This window comes from Nelusetta ayraudi, unplaced genomic scaffold (genome assembly GCF_046127955.1).
Source record: "Nelusetta ayraudi isolate G7.1 ecotype Tasmania unplaced genomic scaffold, CSIRO-AGI_Nayr_v1 ptg000071l, whole genome shotgun sequence".
In the NCBI taxonomy this organism is placed as follows: domain Eukaryota; kingdom Metazoa; phylum Chordata; class Actinopteri; order Tetraodontiformes; family Monacanthidae; genus Nelusetta; species Nelusetta ayraudi.
In genome coordinates this window covers 1,992,920-2,007,014 of record NW_027466121.1, presented here as the reverse complement: position 1 = coordinate 2,007,014, position 14,095 = coordinate 1,992,920, and the positions used below count along the sequence as shown (strand labels likewise).

Below are 14,095 nucleotides of genomic sequence, written 5' to 3'. Positions count from 1 at the left end.
AATTGAGGTTTATGATGCTTTAAGGTTGTCTGATCTCATTTTTTTTTCAATGTCTTCAGAACTCAGGATAAAAAAATTTATTTGTACAAACATTAATTTATTAGAATTGAAGAGACGTTGGCGATGGCAGTTGAAGCTATTTTGTTTTATCTACTTCTTAAAACAAAAAAAAAAGAAAACGCGCCGGAAATTCTTCCGATGCTGAAACGAATCTATTGGTGATTGAACGGATGGTGTTCGTAGGTCAAGTTGGGTAACGCTGACCGGAGGGTTTAAAACAGTGCACAACAAGAACGCAAGGCTTTAGTCATTTTATTGGACGATTGGTGATCGAGTATAAAAGAGTGAGGAGGGGTTGGGGGGCGTTGCTGCTTGAGTCACGACTTTTCGGTGACCTTCATCAGCGTGGACAGGATGCTCCTCTGGCCGTGGCGAACGCGCGACGCGTTCAGGTGCCTGCGGTTCGGCGCAGCCTCCTCGCCCTCCTCCGTCGGCGCCGCACCTTCATCGCCGTACGACTGCAGGGTGAGGCGAGCCGCTTCGTGAAGCAGCCACTTCCACGAGGGCTTCAGCTCGGGGAGACCATCGTAAGAGAAGGCCCGAGAGACCTCGTCGTCGTCCTCCTCCTCATCCTCCTCCCAGCCTTCGTTCTCCTTGAACTCCGAGAACTCCTCCTTGGACATGGAGAGCACCTGAGGGTGGGGGGGGCACACAAGATGGCGCCACTCGAGTGATCCGAAATTTTCCTGGAAAGTTGGAGACGGATGTGTTTGCGGTTCCCACCTTGAGTGCGGTGTGCAGGTCTGTGTCCGTGAGGCAGCCCTGTTTGCCAAAGACGAAGGCGGTTTTGTCGCCCATCATCTCGCACAGCATCTCCCACTGCTCCTCCGTCAGCTGCCGGTCCAAGTCGGACTGGATTCCTGCGAGGGGAAGAGCGAAGTGAGGAGGACCAGAGGCTGAGGAGGACCGAGTGGACCCTCGGTGTGAAGCTCGTTATGGTCCAAAAACTTTTCTTTTCCTCCTTAAGTGACGAGTCAATACCAATATACCGGGTTTCCCACTCATTTTCACTGACAAAATTCCGACACTTTTCCATGACCTTACAGCAACCCTACAAATACACAATTTCATACATAAAAGACGTGGGAAATTTTGCTAATTACTTCATGGTACAATAACTGTTTAAAACCTTCAAAATACATAAAATGCAATACAAACTTCACGACTTTTCCGAAAACTTTCAGTGATTTGAGAGAAAATTCCATGATTTTTCCAGGTTTTCTATGACTGTGGGAACCCTCAATACTGTATTTACTGCTCATCAGTGAGACCGTGGTTGAACGGGGTCGATGACAGACTTGACCTTCACCTTGTGTGGCCACCTGGTATAGGTTGGCGGCGGGGACGTCGGCGGTGTCGTTGCTGTTGCTCTGGTGCGGCTCGGCGAAGCCGTACATGTGCAGCAGCTGCCAGTTGGCCATCTGGCCGTAGGTGTTGAACACCTCCTGGCCTTTGTGCACGGGACGGACGCACACCATTTTGAGGCAGTCCTGAGAGAGGAGCAGGGGAGGGCAGGGGTTGGAAGAGAGAGAGAGAGAGTTCTTTCATTTTGTCAAGTGTGGAACCGTGAGATGGACCTGCGGGGTGAGAGCGTCGGCCTCACTGGCGTGAACTCCAGGTTGGCGTTGTGATTGGCTACGTGGTTGAGCATGTCCGCCATGGGCACCATCATGGGCGGGTTGGGGGTCGTCTCAACTTCATCCTCCTCCTCGTCACCGTCCTCCTCCTCTTGCGGCTCCTGGAAACTAGAGGGGGGGGGGGGGGGGTTTAATGACAGCTGCTGGTTTTGGCTCAGGCTGGCTCCCCTGCAGGGGCGGAGCTACACTCCTTCTACTTATTGCCCCCCTGTGTGTGACAAAGTTCTGCCTCCACCGCTGCTCACCTGTAGGCCATCACAAAGGCCACCAGCTGCATGTACAGCTCCAGCGTGTGCGCCTCAGGGTTCCACCACTTGGGGTGTCTCTGGATGAAGGGGAGCACCACGTCTGTGTATTCCCTCCTGATGTTGGCCAGGTCTCTGTCCACGGCCTCGGGGATGCCGGTGCCCCTCAGCAGCCGTTCTCGCTCCTCTTTAGGCCTGAAGGGATCCCAACACTGTTCACTCTTCGGTCGCATTTGTTAAAACAGCATTTTCCCCCGTACCGTGAGTTAATGTCAGGTGCGCCGTACTGTGTCCCAGTCCCAAATGAGCCCACGGTACCGGTACCGGTGTTAACATTTGACAGCGGTCCCCCAACCCTCAGGTAAAACTTAAGACTTACCAGAACATAGGGTGGTCCAGAGACTTGAAGTCGGTCCACAGTGAGAGGTAGGGTCTCCAGTGGGACCGGGTGGACGTGTACTCATACAGCAGAGCCAGCAGCAGGGGGACCCAGCCGGAGGAGCTCTCGAGAGATGACTTCTCTGTCGGAGGACACAGAGGATAGGGAGGTGGGGAGGAGTCAGATGCAGAGTTAGTTAGCTAGCTAGCTAGCTAGTTAGTTAGTTAGCTAGTTAGTCGGTCGTCACCTCTCTCCAGCAGGCTGGAAACCTCGCTTGTTCCCTGGTGGAGAAGCGCCACTCTGGGGATGGTGAATAACACCTCCCCCTCTTCTATGTCGTCCGTCGCCAGCATCCCATACTCAGCCACCGTTCCCTCCTTGCTGACTTTCACCTTGTGGGAAAAAATGACATTTGCTCTGAAGTAGGACAAGGAACACTTTTTTCAAACAAAGCAAGGGTATGTCAAAAACACAAGCTTATGTTGAATGATAAAAAAAGAAAAAGAAAACAGATGGAAGAACCACTTGACTATAAATCACCACTACAAGTTTTTAATTCCACCTGGAGTGATTTTCATTCATGATGAATGCAAATGAATGATTCATCTACATTGGTATAAATTCCTTTATTATATGGGTAAAATTGAAGTCTGCCTTTTCACCAAGTTTAACTTAAAATATAAATTTTCCAAATTCAAAACTCATTTTTTTTAAAAAATCAGGTAAAATTTAATTAAGTCTTTCTGAGGTCACGTGACATAAACATGCTTGCGTGAATAGATCGTCTTAATGTCACTGCATCACTATTTGCGCGGCGTGACCTAATAAAGAATATCCCCCTTAGTTTAAAAGCACCGTTAGAGTGTAATACTAACCCACCTTACTGTTCAGAACCAAGCTGACGTCGTCGCACCATCGCAGGAAGTTCTGCAGGGGACTGAGCTCCGACCCATCGGACACCTGCAGCGCACGAAGGAAAAGTGAAATCCTGACCACATGTAGCCATAGAACACTATGTAGCATAGAACATTTACACGCGGGCTCTCACTTCCTGCCATCGTGTTCTTGATATTTCTATTTAGTGCTCAGAAAACCAGTTTTTCCAACCTTTGGCCGTTTGGCAGCTGTGGACATGTCAACTTGTGGATACAGCCTGAGAGAGTATTGGCTAGTGGCTACTCGTGGTTGGGGACCAAAGCTAACTGTTATGACAAGAGGCTGTACACCGGAACCCTGAGACAATTTTGACCCTAACTACCACTCGTAGGCTGCGGACAACCAGGGACACATTCTGTACCTACACCGGCAGTAGCGATTAGCAGCGATTCAAAAAAATGAATAAATCATAAACTCAACAACGAAAATATACTGTAAAGTAATGACACTCAACTTCGTTTTTTTTTTTTGTTTTTTTTTTAGTACGCATGCAAACATAATACAAGTAGGTGCAATCTTTTGACACGAACGCCTGCCTGCTTCATTTAAAATTGACCGAAGGCATCTGGGGTTATTTTACTATCCCTTCGCCCCAAAAGTGTGGATTTAAAACTCGGCCAGTTTTTCTTAAGTATTTTTGCTTCTCATTGTGTATGTATAATGTTACATTTATTATTTCGCTGTTTCAGATTCACTTGGTTGAAAGAAGGCACCGCTTGCAGTAGAATGGTGCTCTTATTTTGAAGTCATCAACACGCATTTCCGGACTACCTGGTATAGATGGCTACTGGCGCAAAACAAACTGAGTTAAACCACACTGCGTCTGTCGAATTGTTGAGTGGCTTTACTGCTGTAGAAACGACAGCAGCAGCCGTCACTGTTGCTGTGTAACCAAAAAAGATTCACACATGATTAATTTAGGACATTGAAACTTATATCGCATCGGCTCGTTGGTCTAGGGGTATGATTCTCGCTTTGGGTGCGAGAGGTCCCGGGTTCAAATCCCGGACGAGCCCACGTTTTATTGTGTGTATATACCTAAATTAAGATGACCAAGAGTGTAACAGTTATAGTGTTAAATACCGTGCGTGGCATTTGGCCGATTAGTTCTGGAAGTATTCTCCTGAAATAGGAATGAAGGCCAGCTGCAGCAAGACAGGATACATCTGTGTGAAAGAGAGGGACCCGCACTGAATGGTGAGGTTACAGGAAGTAAAGATAAAGAAGGTGGAAGACCAATCAGTCTGGTCAACAGTCAAGAGCGATGGCTTGCAGAAAAGAGGTGAAAAGGAATGTGCAAGCAGGCTGGATAGGGCTGTGAAAAATGTCAGGTGTGATGTGTGATAACAGAGAATGCGCAAGGACAAAATGCTGGTGAGAGCTGCAAAGTTGTTTGGTTTAGAGTCGGTGGCACAGAAGAAAAGGGCAGAGCTCGAGGTAGCTTCAAATGTTGAGCTCTCTCTTTTATAGTCACCAAGATGGACATAACCATCAATAATAGCACTTCAGAGGGGCAGCACGTGCCAGATGTTGAGATGGTTTGAACGTGGACAGAAGAGGGAGAGAGTGACTGGATCAGTGGAAGGATGCTGAGGTTGAAACTGCCATGCTGGAGGTTTAAAGAAAGAGCAAACAAGAGATTTGAGGACATTAGGTTAGTTGGAGTGAGAGAAGAGGGTGCAGAAGATGAGATGGAGGCAAATGATTTGCCGTGGGCACCCCTGAAGGAACCCGCCCTCCCTCCCGCATAAACACACACAATTAGGTTTTCTTAAACATAATATGATGGAAGTTATTGCGCCAAATCACTGGGCCACTAGGTGGTGTTCTTCACATCTTCTCGTCGGCTCGTTGGTCTAGGGGTATGATTCTCGCTTAGGGTGCGAGAGGTCCCGGGTTCAAATCCCGGACGAGCCCACCTTTTGACGTATGTAGAATACTTTTTTAAATATTTAGGTATGTGACAAGTCTGATCGGTAGCCATGCGAAATGTTACGTAGCTCTACTAAGATATTAAGATCGTCGAAGCCATTTAGCCCACGTATGCCTCCACTGGTTTCCAAAACAGAGAGAATAGTGATGGACTATGTCATAAAGATGATGATCTGGTCAGGTGATTCGTACTTATTTATACTGCGCCTGGTGTCATTTCGACCAAGCCGGTGATTCCCTCAAGAGCGGGGGAGGGGAAGGGGGGGGGGGGGGGGGGGAGTATTATTTAAAAAAAAAACAAACAAAAAAAACTTTTATTTTGAAATCAAGAGACAGGAAACGGGTAATGGCAAGGAAATGGGTACAGTCTCACGTTAACTAGCTAATACATTATTGTCTAACTCGCCCAGTTTAGCCATAATCCCACATTTGCAAAAGAAGACAAGGTAAGGGAAGGGAATTCCATAACTTGATACAGTTTTCCGTAAAATGAATAGTAGTTTTTGTGTCTCCGTTTAACGTTAATTGCATTTTCCGGCATCATTGAAACTACATTTTACGGTAGCTAATGATAGGTGAATACCGTAGGTTCGCAAGGCAACACTTTTTCCATGTCCTAAACATTAATTCACCTCTGGCTAACAAAACGTGGCAGCCACTGTTATACGAAATCACATTTTTTTTCGTTGTATGCCAGGCTTCATGTACACGAAATAAGAAGAGATTAGGAGATTGAAAAGCTTTAGCGTGCCACTCTTTGTTGCTAGGCAACAGGACTCCTCACTGACTGCCTAACGGTAAAGCCCGTAATTACATTAGCGTAGCGAAATCACGCTTTGTCGCTTGGTTAAATGGATGACGACGCGTTTGATGCACATCTCTGTGAGGTGTGATGCTGAAATAGCCAGTTTCTCTCTGGACAGGCAATATTCAGTTGGACACCATGCTGGTCCCGATATTCACCCTGAAGCTGAATCACAAGATAAACCCTCGCATGGTGACAGTTGGCAAGTTTGATGGAGTTCACCCATGTCTTACCGCGGCCACGCAGGCCGGGAAGGTGAGAGCCAACACTAAACTTTACCATTACTATTACTTCACCCACAGGAATGTGTAAGAATGTTCTTCCTGACCATTAGCAATTATAGACGCAAATTATCGATTAATTAATTAATCGTTAGTTGATTGACCTTATCGATCGATTAACGATGAATTGATAAGCGGCGATTTTTCCTGAGAACCTAAGTTCCACAATGAAAAATGTGTAAGGAACACATTATTTAAGCCTGCAATGATGTTGGGGGTCCAATGTGACCCATTGTCACATTTGAGACCAGTAAAACACCCTAAACATTTATCCGCTGACTGTAAGTTGAGGATAAAACAACTTTTTTTAAAAGTTGTTTTAAAGTAACTTGTTCTAGGTATACACGTATACAGCGCACCATTAAAATAATAATAATAAAATAAATAAATAAATAAAACACTTTTTTGTCCAAATTTGTCCACACAAGATGCAGTGACTTAAAACCTACTGTGTCGATGATTAACTAATACAGCTTATCTATAAACTCTCTTTTTGTCTCAGGTTTTCATCCACAACCCTCATGCTCGGGGTCCGAGACCTGCAGCCCACCGGCTGACCCACAGCACCCAGGACTCAGACATCTCTCTGCTCAACATCAACCAGGCCGTCACCTGTCTGACAGCAGGAAAGCTGGGGCCTAACACCACTGGGGACATGCTGTTGGTGGGGTCCCAGACCAACCTTTTAGCCTACGATGTCCATGACAATGCAGATGTATTTTACAGAGAGGTAAGGGGGGAGCGGAGGAGAACGGGAAGTGGAAACATTTGATTTGTGGAGATTTGACCTTCTGAAAAAGACACGTACAGAAACTTTGGAAATGCAAAACATACAGAAGCTAAAAGTTCATGTTCCAAAGTGTTACAATATGTTACAATAACCTCTTATTAAAATGTAGTTTCCTTGTTTACTGACATTTTTGTTTTGCAACCCAAATTCATTATTTTTATTCAAATTCTCTCTCCCTTGATCCAATGTGTGCATAGGTGACTGATGGGGCAAATGCCATTGTGTTGGGACAACTGGGCGACATCCCAAATCCACTTGCTATCATTGGTGGAAATTGTGCCTTACAGGGCTTCGACAGCGAGGGCAATGACCACTTTTGGACGGTAAGAACGAGCCAATGGGTTGTCTCGTATGTCATATCTCATAAATCTGCAAAACTACGAGATGTAGTGGTTGAAATGATGTCATATCAATATCCCCTGAAACAAAATAGGTATAGATAAATGTATGTGTTTTTTTGTGTTCAATTAATTTGTTTCAGTTAATAACTTTGTAACCTGTTGTTTTCAGGTAACTGGAGATAATGTGCGATCACTGGTGCTGTGCGACTTCACTGGGGATGGAAAAAACGAGGTAACGCATCTTTGCGGCTGCTAATTGTTCAGTTGCTGTAGCTTGACATTTCTCATTGTCAGTTTTGAATGATTTTGCTCATATGATGATGTCATGACTAGATAAATTGTGCCGTCATGAGAATATTTTTTTTTCTCAACAGCTGCTTGTTGGGTCGGAGGACTTTGACATTAGGGTTTTCAAAGAAGATGAGCTGGTGTCCGAGATGACTGAAAATGAGGTAGCCGGATCACTTTTAGTTAAAGTTGTTGAAGCCATCTCTGTTTTAGGGGGGCATGAAAAATTTTCTTCCTCTAAGGTTGGGCGTGACGGAGAAAGTTTGAGAACCACTGAATTAATAGCTTCAAAATCGGATATTTGTTGTTGTAGTCGAATTTTAAGGTTTCATGTGTGCCTGAGACTGTGCTCTCCCTGTGTCCTCTCCACACAGACTGTGACCTCCCTCTGTCATATGCATAGCAGCAGATTTGGCTATGCGCTGGCTAACGGCACTGTAGGGGTTTATGACCGTGCTGCCCGCTACTGGAGGATTAAGGTGAGTGCAAAACAATGTTTTTTAGTACTACTTCAGTTTTATGAAATTATCACATTATAACAATAAAATCTAATTTAAAAAAAAATAAATTAAATGACACAGTGCCGCCCCAAATATGTTCAAAGTTATTGAAATAAACATTTCATATTTTCTATCAATACACCTGGCAAGTGCAACACGTCTCAGTTTGTTTAATAATGTGCACTTTTTGTGTGTGTTTTTTCCCTGTTTGTTCAGTCTAAGAATCATGCAATGAGCATCCATGCTTTTGACCTGAATGCCGACGGAGTAGTGGAGCTCATCACTGGCTGGTCCAATGGAAAGGTCGGTCACACCCACAAACATCAAGATATAATTAAATGGTCTGTGTATGTTTTTTTTTTTAAAGAACAGGTTCTGTGTTTCCTGTGAAAGTGGTTTCCAGTCTCACAGATAAATAAACAGTCATACCCGTTTCCGTTCCAGATCGATGCTCGAAGTGACCGCACCGGCGAGGTGATTTTCAAAGACAACTTCTCCTCTTCGGTGGCCGGAGTGGTGGAGGGAGACTACAGGCTGGACGGGCAGCAGCAGCTAATCTGTGCCTCTGTGGACGGCGAAGGTATGACGGCAGGGAGAAAACCTAACGGGCTGTTCAATGGTCATCGGATGTGTGCCAGTTAAAAGAGTGTTTTTGTCTTTTTAACTCTTCTGTGTATCTTATCAATTCTTCCCCCATGTTTTACCACCTCTTGCGTATCTGCCCTTTCGTCTTGTAACCTAGTCAGGTGACCAGGGTATGCGGATAGCTGGAGGGGTTTTCTCCGTTTGAATACTCGTAAATGGGACTCAAAAATCTCTTGACTTGTGCGTAATGTGCGTTTGTGTGCGTCCGCTGCAGTCCGTGGTTACCTGCCTGCCAGCAAGGACCTCAAAGGGAACCTGATGGACTCCAGCGCTGAACAGGAACTCATCAGAGAGCTCAGTCAGCGCCGACAGAACCTCCTGCTGGAGCTACGCAACTATGAAGAGAATGCCAAGGTACCGAGTCTTAATAGAGACATAATTGAAATGGCTCATGGTATCGTTTTAAAATGGGCTTAGTGCCCCTTTTAAGCGTTTACTATACCGGTAAATATAAAATACAAATATGGACCCCGAAACTAAAGCATAAGCTGCAGTTTTCTTTGGCCTTAAGTGACCCCTGCCTACAGTTTTGACTCAAAGTTACTTATCTGAAGCATTCAGGTGAGTTCTTGTTCATGCAAACACACAAAGACAATGTTTGTTATGATGTTTTAGGGCGTGTCGGAGATCAACAGCGGAGTGGGAGTCATACCAGCCAACACTCAGCTGCAGACGTCGCTGTCAGTGAGACCTGCCGCAGAGAACCAGAAGGCTCACGTAGAGCTCTGCATTTCGACGCCGAATGGTAATCGTTCACATTCAGTGCACCTACTTTAGCGTAGCTACATAGCATATCAAGCTAACTCAGGTTTGGTTCAGCCTATTCCCAACTTGAAGCTTTTTTTTTTTTTTTTAAGCCAAACCTTTTGAAACAGGCACACAAAAACTATTTGGCAAATAATTAATGACAATAAATGGGACTGAGTAAGACTTTTCAGGGTGTCTGAAGATTAAGGCGCTCTTTTCTTCACTCGTTTTTTGACCCAGCATGGTAGTTGCAACATCCAGCGTTAACTGGAGGGTCTTGATGCATTCCTTCGAGCCGCCATATAGAAGGAATTTAAAGTGAGATTGTTTGATTGACAGAGCAGAGAAGAGAAACATTTCAAAACCTGTCAACCATCCTCTGTCCTCTCCTCAGAAACTATTATCCGGGCAGTGCTCATATTCACGGAGGGGATATTTGAAGGGGAGAGCCACGTTGTTCACCCCAGCGCCCACAACCTGTCAGGCTGCGTCCGAGTCCCCATCGTCCCCCCGAAGGACATACCGGTGGACCTGCACATCAAGGCCTTTGTCGGGGGCAAACTGAGGTGCGGCGCGAGTGACTTCATCACGTTCCTTTGTGATTTTTTTATTTTTATTTCATTTATGTTTTTTGCTCGACGTCAGTCTGAACTCGATCTCTCGTGTCGCTGCCGCACGCCAGCACCCAGTTCCACGTGTTTGAAATCACCCGCCAGCTCCCGCGGTTCTCCATGTACGACGTCACGCCCGACCCCTCGGCGGCTCCGCCCACCGGAAAGGTCACCTTCTGCGTCAGCGAGCGGCCACAGAGGGTACGCAGAAACCCGCGCGTGATGCCGAGTGGGCTGGTAGCAAACCTGATGCCACCGCCGCTGCAGTTTCAAACGTTTCTCTCCGTCTGTGCAGGTGGTGATGTGGCTGAACCAGAACTTCCTGCTTCCGGAGGGAGTCGACAGCCCTGACATCACGTTCGTTTCGCTGAGAGGAGGGGGGCTGCTGTCCATTAGCATGGCCGGCAACGGACAGGTACGAACAGAAACATTGCTCGTGCAATTCAATAGGGGCGTTGTGAGAAGCTCTCGTGCCTGCGTGGAAATGAAACTTCAAGTAACGCATTTCGCACTCTGCGACATGTCGTTTCCTTCCGTTTCGACAAAATAAGTTCAATATTTTATTTGCGTCGTCTGCACATCCACACACTCAGATGCTCAAAAGTTTCTGTGGGAGGCAGCAGAAAGGCCCCCAGGCCCGGGATTGAACCAACAACCTTCTTGCTGTGAGGCGACAGCACTTACTAAATAACCCAAATTTAGAATTTCTGATCCCCCCCCCCCTCCCGCCCCTTAACAGTCTTTTGGAGTGAGGTACAGTCGATGATGTCACAGATCTCATGTCTTCGGTCTCTCATCTCAGATCACTCTGCAAACCGACGACATCGACCTGGCGGGGGATCTGGTCCAGTCGCTGGCCTCCTTCCTGGGAATAGAAGACCTGTCGGCGGAAGCAGACTTTCCCGAGTACTTCGAGGAGCTGCGCACGACGCTCACCGAGGTTCGTCCTCCACCGGCACGCGCTCTCTCTTTTTAATTGGAATTCTTCCCTGATGTTTATTCCGCCAACACTAAAAAAAAAAAATGCATCGCCTCCTCGTCACCTTTGTGGCGTCTAACGTTGACCGTCGTGTGTTAGGTGGACGAGTTCCACTCCGTCCATCAGAAGTTAACTGCAGCCATGGCCGACCACTCCAACTACATCAGGAACATGCTTGTGCAGGCGGAGGACGCTCGTCTCATGGGGGACATGTGAGTTTTTTTTTCACAATTTATAAAACGCAACGTTCGCTTATTTGTGTGTCAGATTCACCATTGTCACACACTTAATCTTATGTCAACTTTAATATGTAACCATGAACTGCACCATAAAATGATGCAGGAGTCTGGTCCTGTCAGTGTGTGTGGCACTGCATAACCCACCGCATAACCCCGTGTCCTCTCTGATATTGTTGTTTGTCGAATAAACCATTTTCCTAAAGGTTAAGTGTGCAATATTTGGAGATTTTAAAGAGGAAACAGTGACATCAAGTGGTGACATTGCAGATTGCAGCGACTTTCACGCTCCATCCCCCTCCTGAGCTTGCCAGTGAACTGCGGTGGTCTGTGTACCCAAACCTGTATACAACCTGAAAAATATGATGGTGGTGCAGAATATTAAGTTTATACCGATAATACCGACCATAAATCAAGCCAAATATTACACACTGGACCGGTAAAATTTCTCCTTTCAAAAGCAATGTATATTTAGCCTAAGGTGCTTAGTTCACCCTTATTGTTTTCATTTTTGTGTACGTTGTGTTGTGTACGTGTAGTGTATTTGTGGTGAAACAAACTGTGTTTGGATTTCTGAGTCAGTGACTGATGTGGTGTTTTTACTGATCGGTCGTTGCAGGGCAATCATGAAGAAGCGTTACCGAGAGCTGTACGATCTAAACAGGGATCTGATAAAGGAATACAAAATCCGCTCTAACAATCACAACACTCTGCTGGCTTGTCTCAAGTCAGTCAACCAGGCCATTCAGCGAGCGGGCAAACTCCGAGGTGAGAGACGAGCCGTCTGTACCGTGTGTCCTCGTAGGGACTTTGTAGAGCTGCGTAGAGTCGCTGCTGACCTCAGGTTTTATTATTGAATATTTGGACCAATGACCAATGACCTTCAAACTGTTTCTGGTTCTACAAATGATGCTGTGCGACCATAAGTTTAGTTGAGTTGAGTTATGTTTTAAATTTAAGCGTCTTTGCGCTTTAGTGGTTCAGTCAGTCAGTTATGCTGTTTAAAGATTGCCATTGCAGACTTGGAGCAATGCTGCAGCAGAATTACTCAACTTTATTTGTGCCTGTGTTCTTTCTTCTTCTACCCAGTGGGGAAACCCAAGAACCAGGTGATTTCCGCCTGCCGAGATGCCATCAAGAGCAACAACATCAACACACTCTTCAGGGTCATGAGGGCCGGCACAGCGTCGTCCTGAGGTCCTGAATGGACAAATAAGACTCTGTTCAATTTTTGATCCTGTTTGTTTGAAGAGTCGCCGATGAGCAACGAGCCACAGACCAGGCCAGTTTTTGCGACGTAGCCTTAAACAATTTTCCATCTTCTGAATTTTCCGAGAAGCGAGACAACCGGGCGGCAGCTCCGTCACACTTTGTGCTTGACAATCGCCGCGGGATTAGCGTGCGGGCAGAGTCGTCATTCATCTCGAAGAGCTTGATTTAGTGCAGTTGCAAATTAGCTTCAGAGGTTGTGTAGGAGTCAGCAGGGCGGAACACACATCTTGCACGAAAATGTTCAAGCTGTCGCTGCTTTCGGAACCCACGCAGAGCAAAAACAGTTGCGTCTTCCCGCTGCTTCGTTCCGCGCGATCGTCCTGTTAGTAGTTGAGGGTTGAGACAGTGCGAAGCTCTCAGACCTGCAGTGATCCGGGTGTATCCGCGGCTCACTCCAATTTCATCCAGACGCTGGCGGTAACGTGCGATCTTCACAGGCCGTCTCTCTGTCTCGGCACACAAATGAGGATTTATTGTGTTTCCTTTCAAAGCAAAAGTCCAGAGAGCAGAGTGACAGTCGCACTCAGACGACCACTGGCCCTGAGTGCTGACTCGGTCACTCAGGTCTATTGTGTGTTTGTAGCCAAAGAACTGTTTCAATGAATGTCACAGAGGACCAATAACTGTACTTTGGATTTGTGTACCTCTTTTTTTTCTAGACTGAGCACAGTTTGTAAATGTGATTTTGTGGTTGTGGTGAATAAAAACCTTATATAATTCAATTGATCATTTATGTTTTTGACTGGTTGCCGTACTCTTTCAGGACCTTTGGTCACTGTCTGGGACCTTTCAGATAAGTTAGCCTGTTTGCTGTGTAGCTTTTCACAATGGAAGCAAACCAGGCTGTAGCTACTGCTGGCCAGAAGTGTGATTAAAATATTAACTAGCTAAAATATTTTGAGAAAAAGTGATATAGACAAAATATTAAAATTAAAAGGGAAATAGTCTTTCACATATTTCAGTAAACCCTCAATGAGATGAAATGAAATGGGGCAAAAATGCAAAGTTACATTAAACATATAAAAAGAGAACATATAATGCAAAGTGATTTTATATAGAACCATCGGTATTACAGTTCAGAACTATACTATATCAATTACATATATTATTACGTCCACCTGGTGAACCCATTTGGAAGACAAACACACGGCACCTGGCACGTAATGCCATGCAAGTCTATGGGGTCAAAAGTCAACTTTGTCCTAGAGACATGGGGCCACTTGCAGGTTCATCGGGATCCCTCAAGACACAGCCACGTCAAATATGGGGCTTCTAGCCCATGAGGAACCCCGAAAGCCTAACCCTAATTCCAGCAGTAACCCTAACCCTAACCCTAATTGCAGCCTTATCGCTAACTTCATCGGGATCCCTCAAGACACAGCCACGTCAAATTTGGGGCTTCTGTAACATT

General features: G+C 45.9%; 2 protein-coding genes and 2 non-coding genes across 4 annotated transcripts; 3 read left to right on the top strand and 1 right to left on the bottom strand.

Moving 5' to 3' along the window:
- Positions 1-296: 296 nt before the first annotated feature.
- setd6 (SET domain containing 6, protein lysine methyltransferase) lies at positions 297-3,580 on the bottom strand. The gene is made up of 9 exons (XM_076042808.1): positions 3,429-3,580; positions 3,201-3,281; positions 2,569-2,713; positions 2,322-2,463; positions 1,943-2,137; positions 1,664-1,805; positions 1,370-1,550; positions 784-920; positions 297-692 (listed from the first exon to the last, which is right to left on the bottom strand). Exons 1-9 carry the CDS (start codon positions 3,453-3,455, stop codon positions 378-380), a joined length of 1,365 nt encoding a protein of 454 aa, XP_075898923.1. The 5' UTR covers positions 3,456-3,580; the 3' UTR covers positions 297-377.
- A 621-nt stretch (positions 3,581-4,201) lies between these two features.
- On the top strand, positions 4,202-4,273 carry trnap-ugg (transfer RNA proline (anticodon UGG)). The gene has a single exon. It is a non-coding gene; the product is annotated as a tRNA-Pro (tRNA).
- Positions 4,274-5,102: 829 nt separating this feature from the next.
- On the top strand, positions 5,103-5,174 carry trnap-agg (transfer RNA proline (anticodon AGG)). The gene has a single exon. It is a non-coding gene; the product is annotated as a tRNA-Pro (tRNA).
- Positions 5,175-5,511: 337 nt separating this feature from the next.
- bbs2 (Bardet-Biedl syndrome 2) lies at positions 5,512-13,406 on the top strand. Its single transcript, XM_076042751.1, has 18 exons — positions 5,512-5,635; positions 6,113-6,249; positions 6,778-7,005; positions 7,263-7,388; positions 7,576-7,638; positions 7,781-7,858; positions 8,069-8,173; positions 8,411-8,497; positions 8,639-8,774; positions 9,054-9,193; positions 9,455-9,584; positions 9,981-10,152; positions 10,269-10,398; positions 10,493-10,612; positions 11,000-11,137; positions 11,276-11,388; positions 12,032-12,180; positions 12,502-13,406. The coding sequence occupies exons 2-18, from the start codon at positions 6,133-6,135 to the stop codon at positions 12,606-12,608; spliced, it is 2,139 nt and encodes a 712-aa protein (XP_075898866.1). The 5' UTR covers positions 5,512-5,635; positions 6,113-6,132; the 3' UTR covers positions 12,609-13,406.
- Positions 13,407-14,095: the final 689 nt, after the last annotated feature.

Bases quoted from the DNA above. Each gene is read 5' to 3' on its own strand.
- setd6 (XM_076042808.1), bottom strand. From the start codon at position 3,455: ATGTCCACAGCTGCCAAACGGCCAAAG. The intron at 2,464-2,568 runs GTGACGACCGAC...GTCCTCCGACAG, and splicing joins TTCCAGCCTGCTGGAGAGAG to AGAAGTCATCTCTCGAGAGC. The intron at 921-1,369 runs GTGAAGGTCAAG...TTCCCCTCGCAG, and splicing joins ATACCAGGTGGCCACACAAG to GAATCCAGTCCGACTTGGAC.
- bbs2 (XM_076042751.1), top strand. From the start codon at position 6,133: ATGCTGGTCCCGATATTCACCCTGAAGCTGAATCACAAGATAAACCCT. The intron at 9,194-9,454 runs GTACCGAGTCTT...ATGATGTTTTAG, and splicing joins ACTATGAAGAGAATGCCAAG to GGCGTGTCGGAGATCAACAG. The intron at 12,181-12,501 runs GTGAGAGACGAG...TCTTCTACCCAG, and splicing joins GCGAGCGGGCAAACTCCGAG to TGGGGAAACCCAAGAACCAG.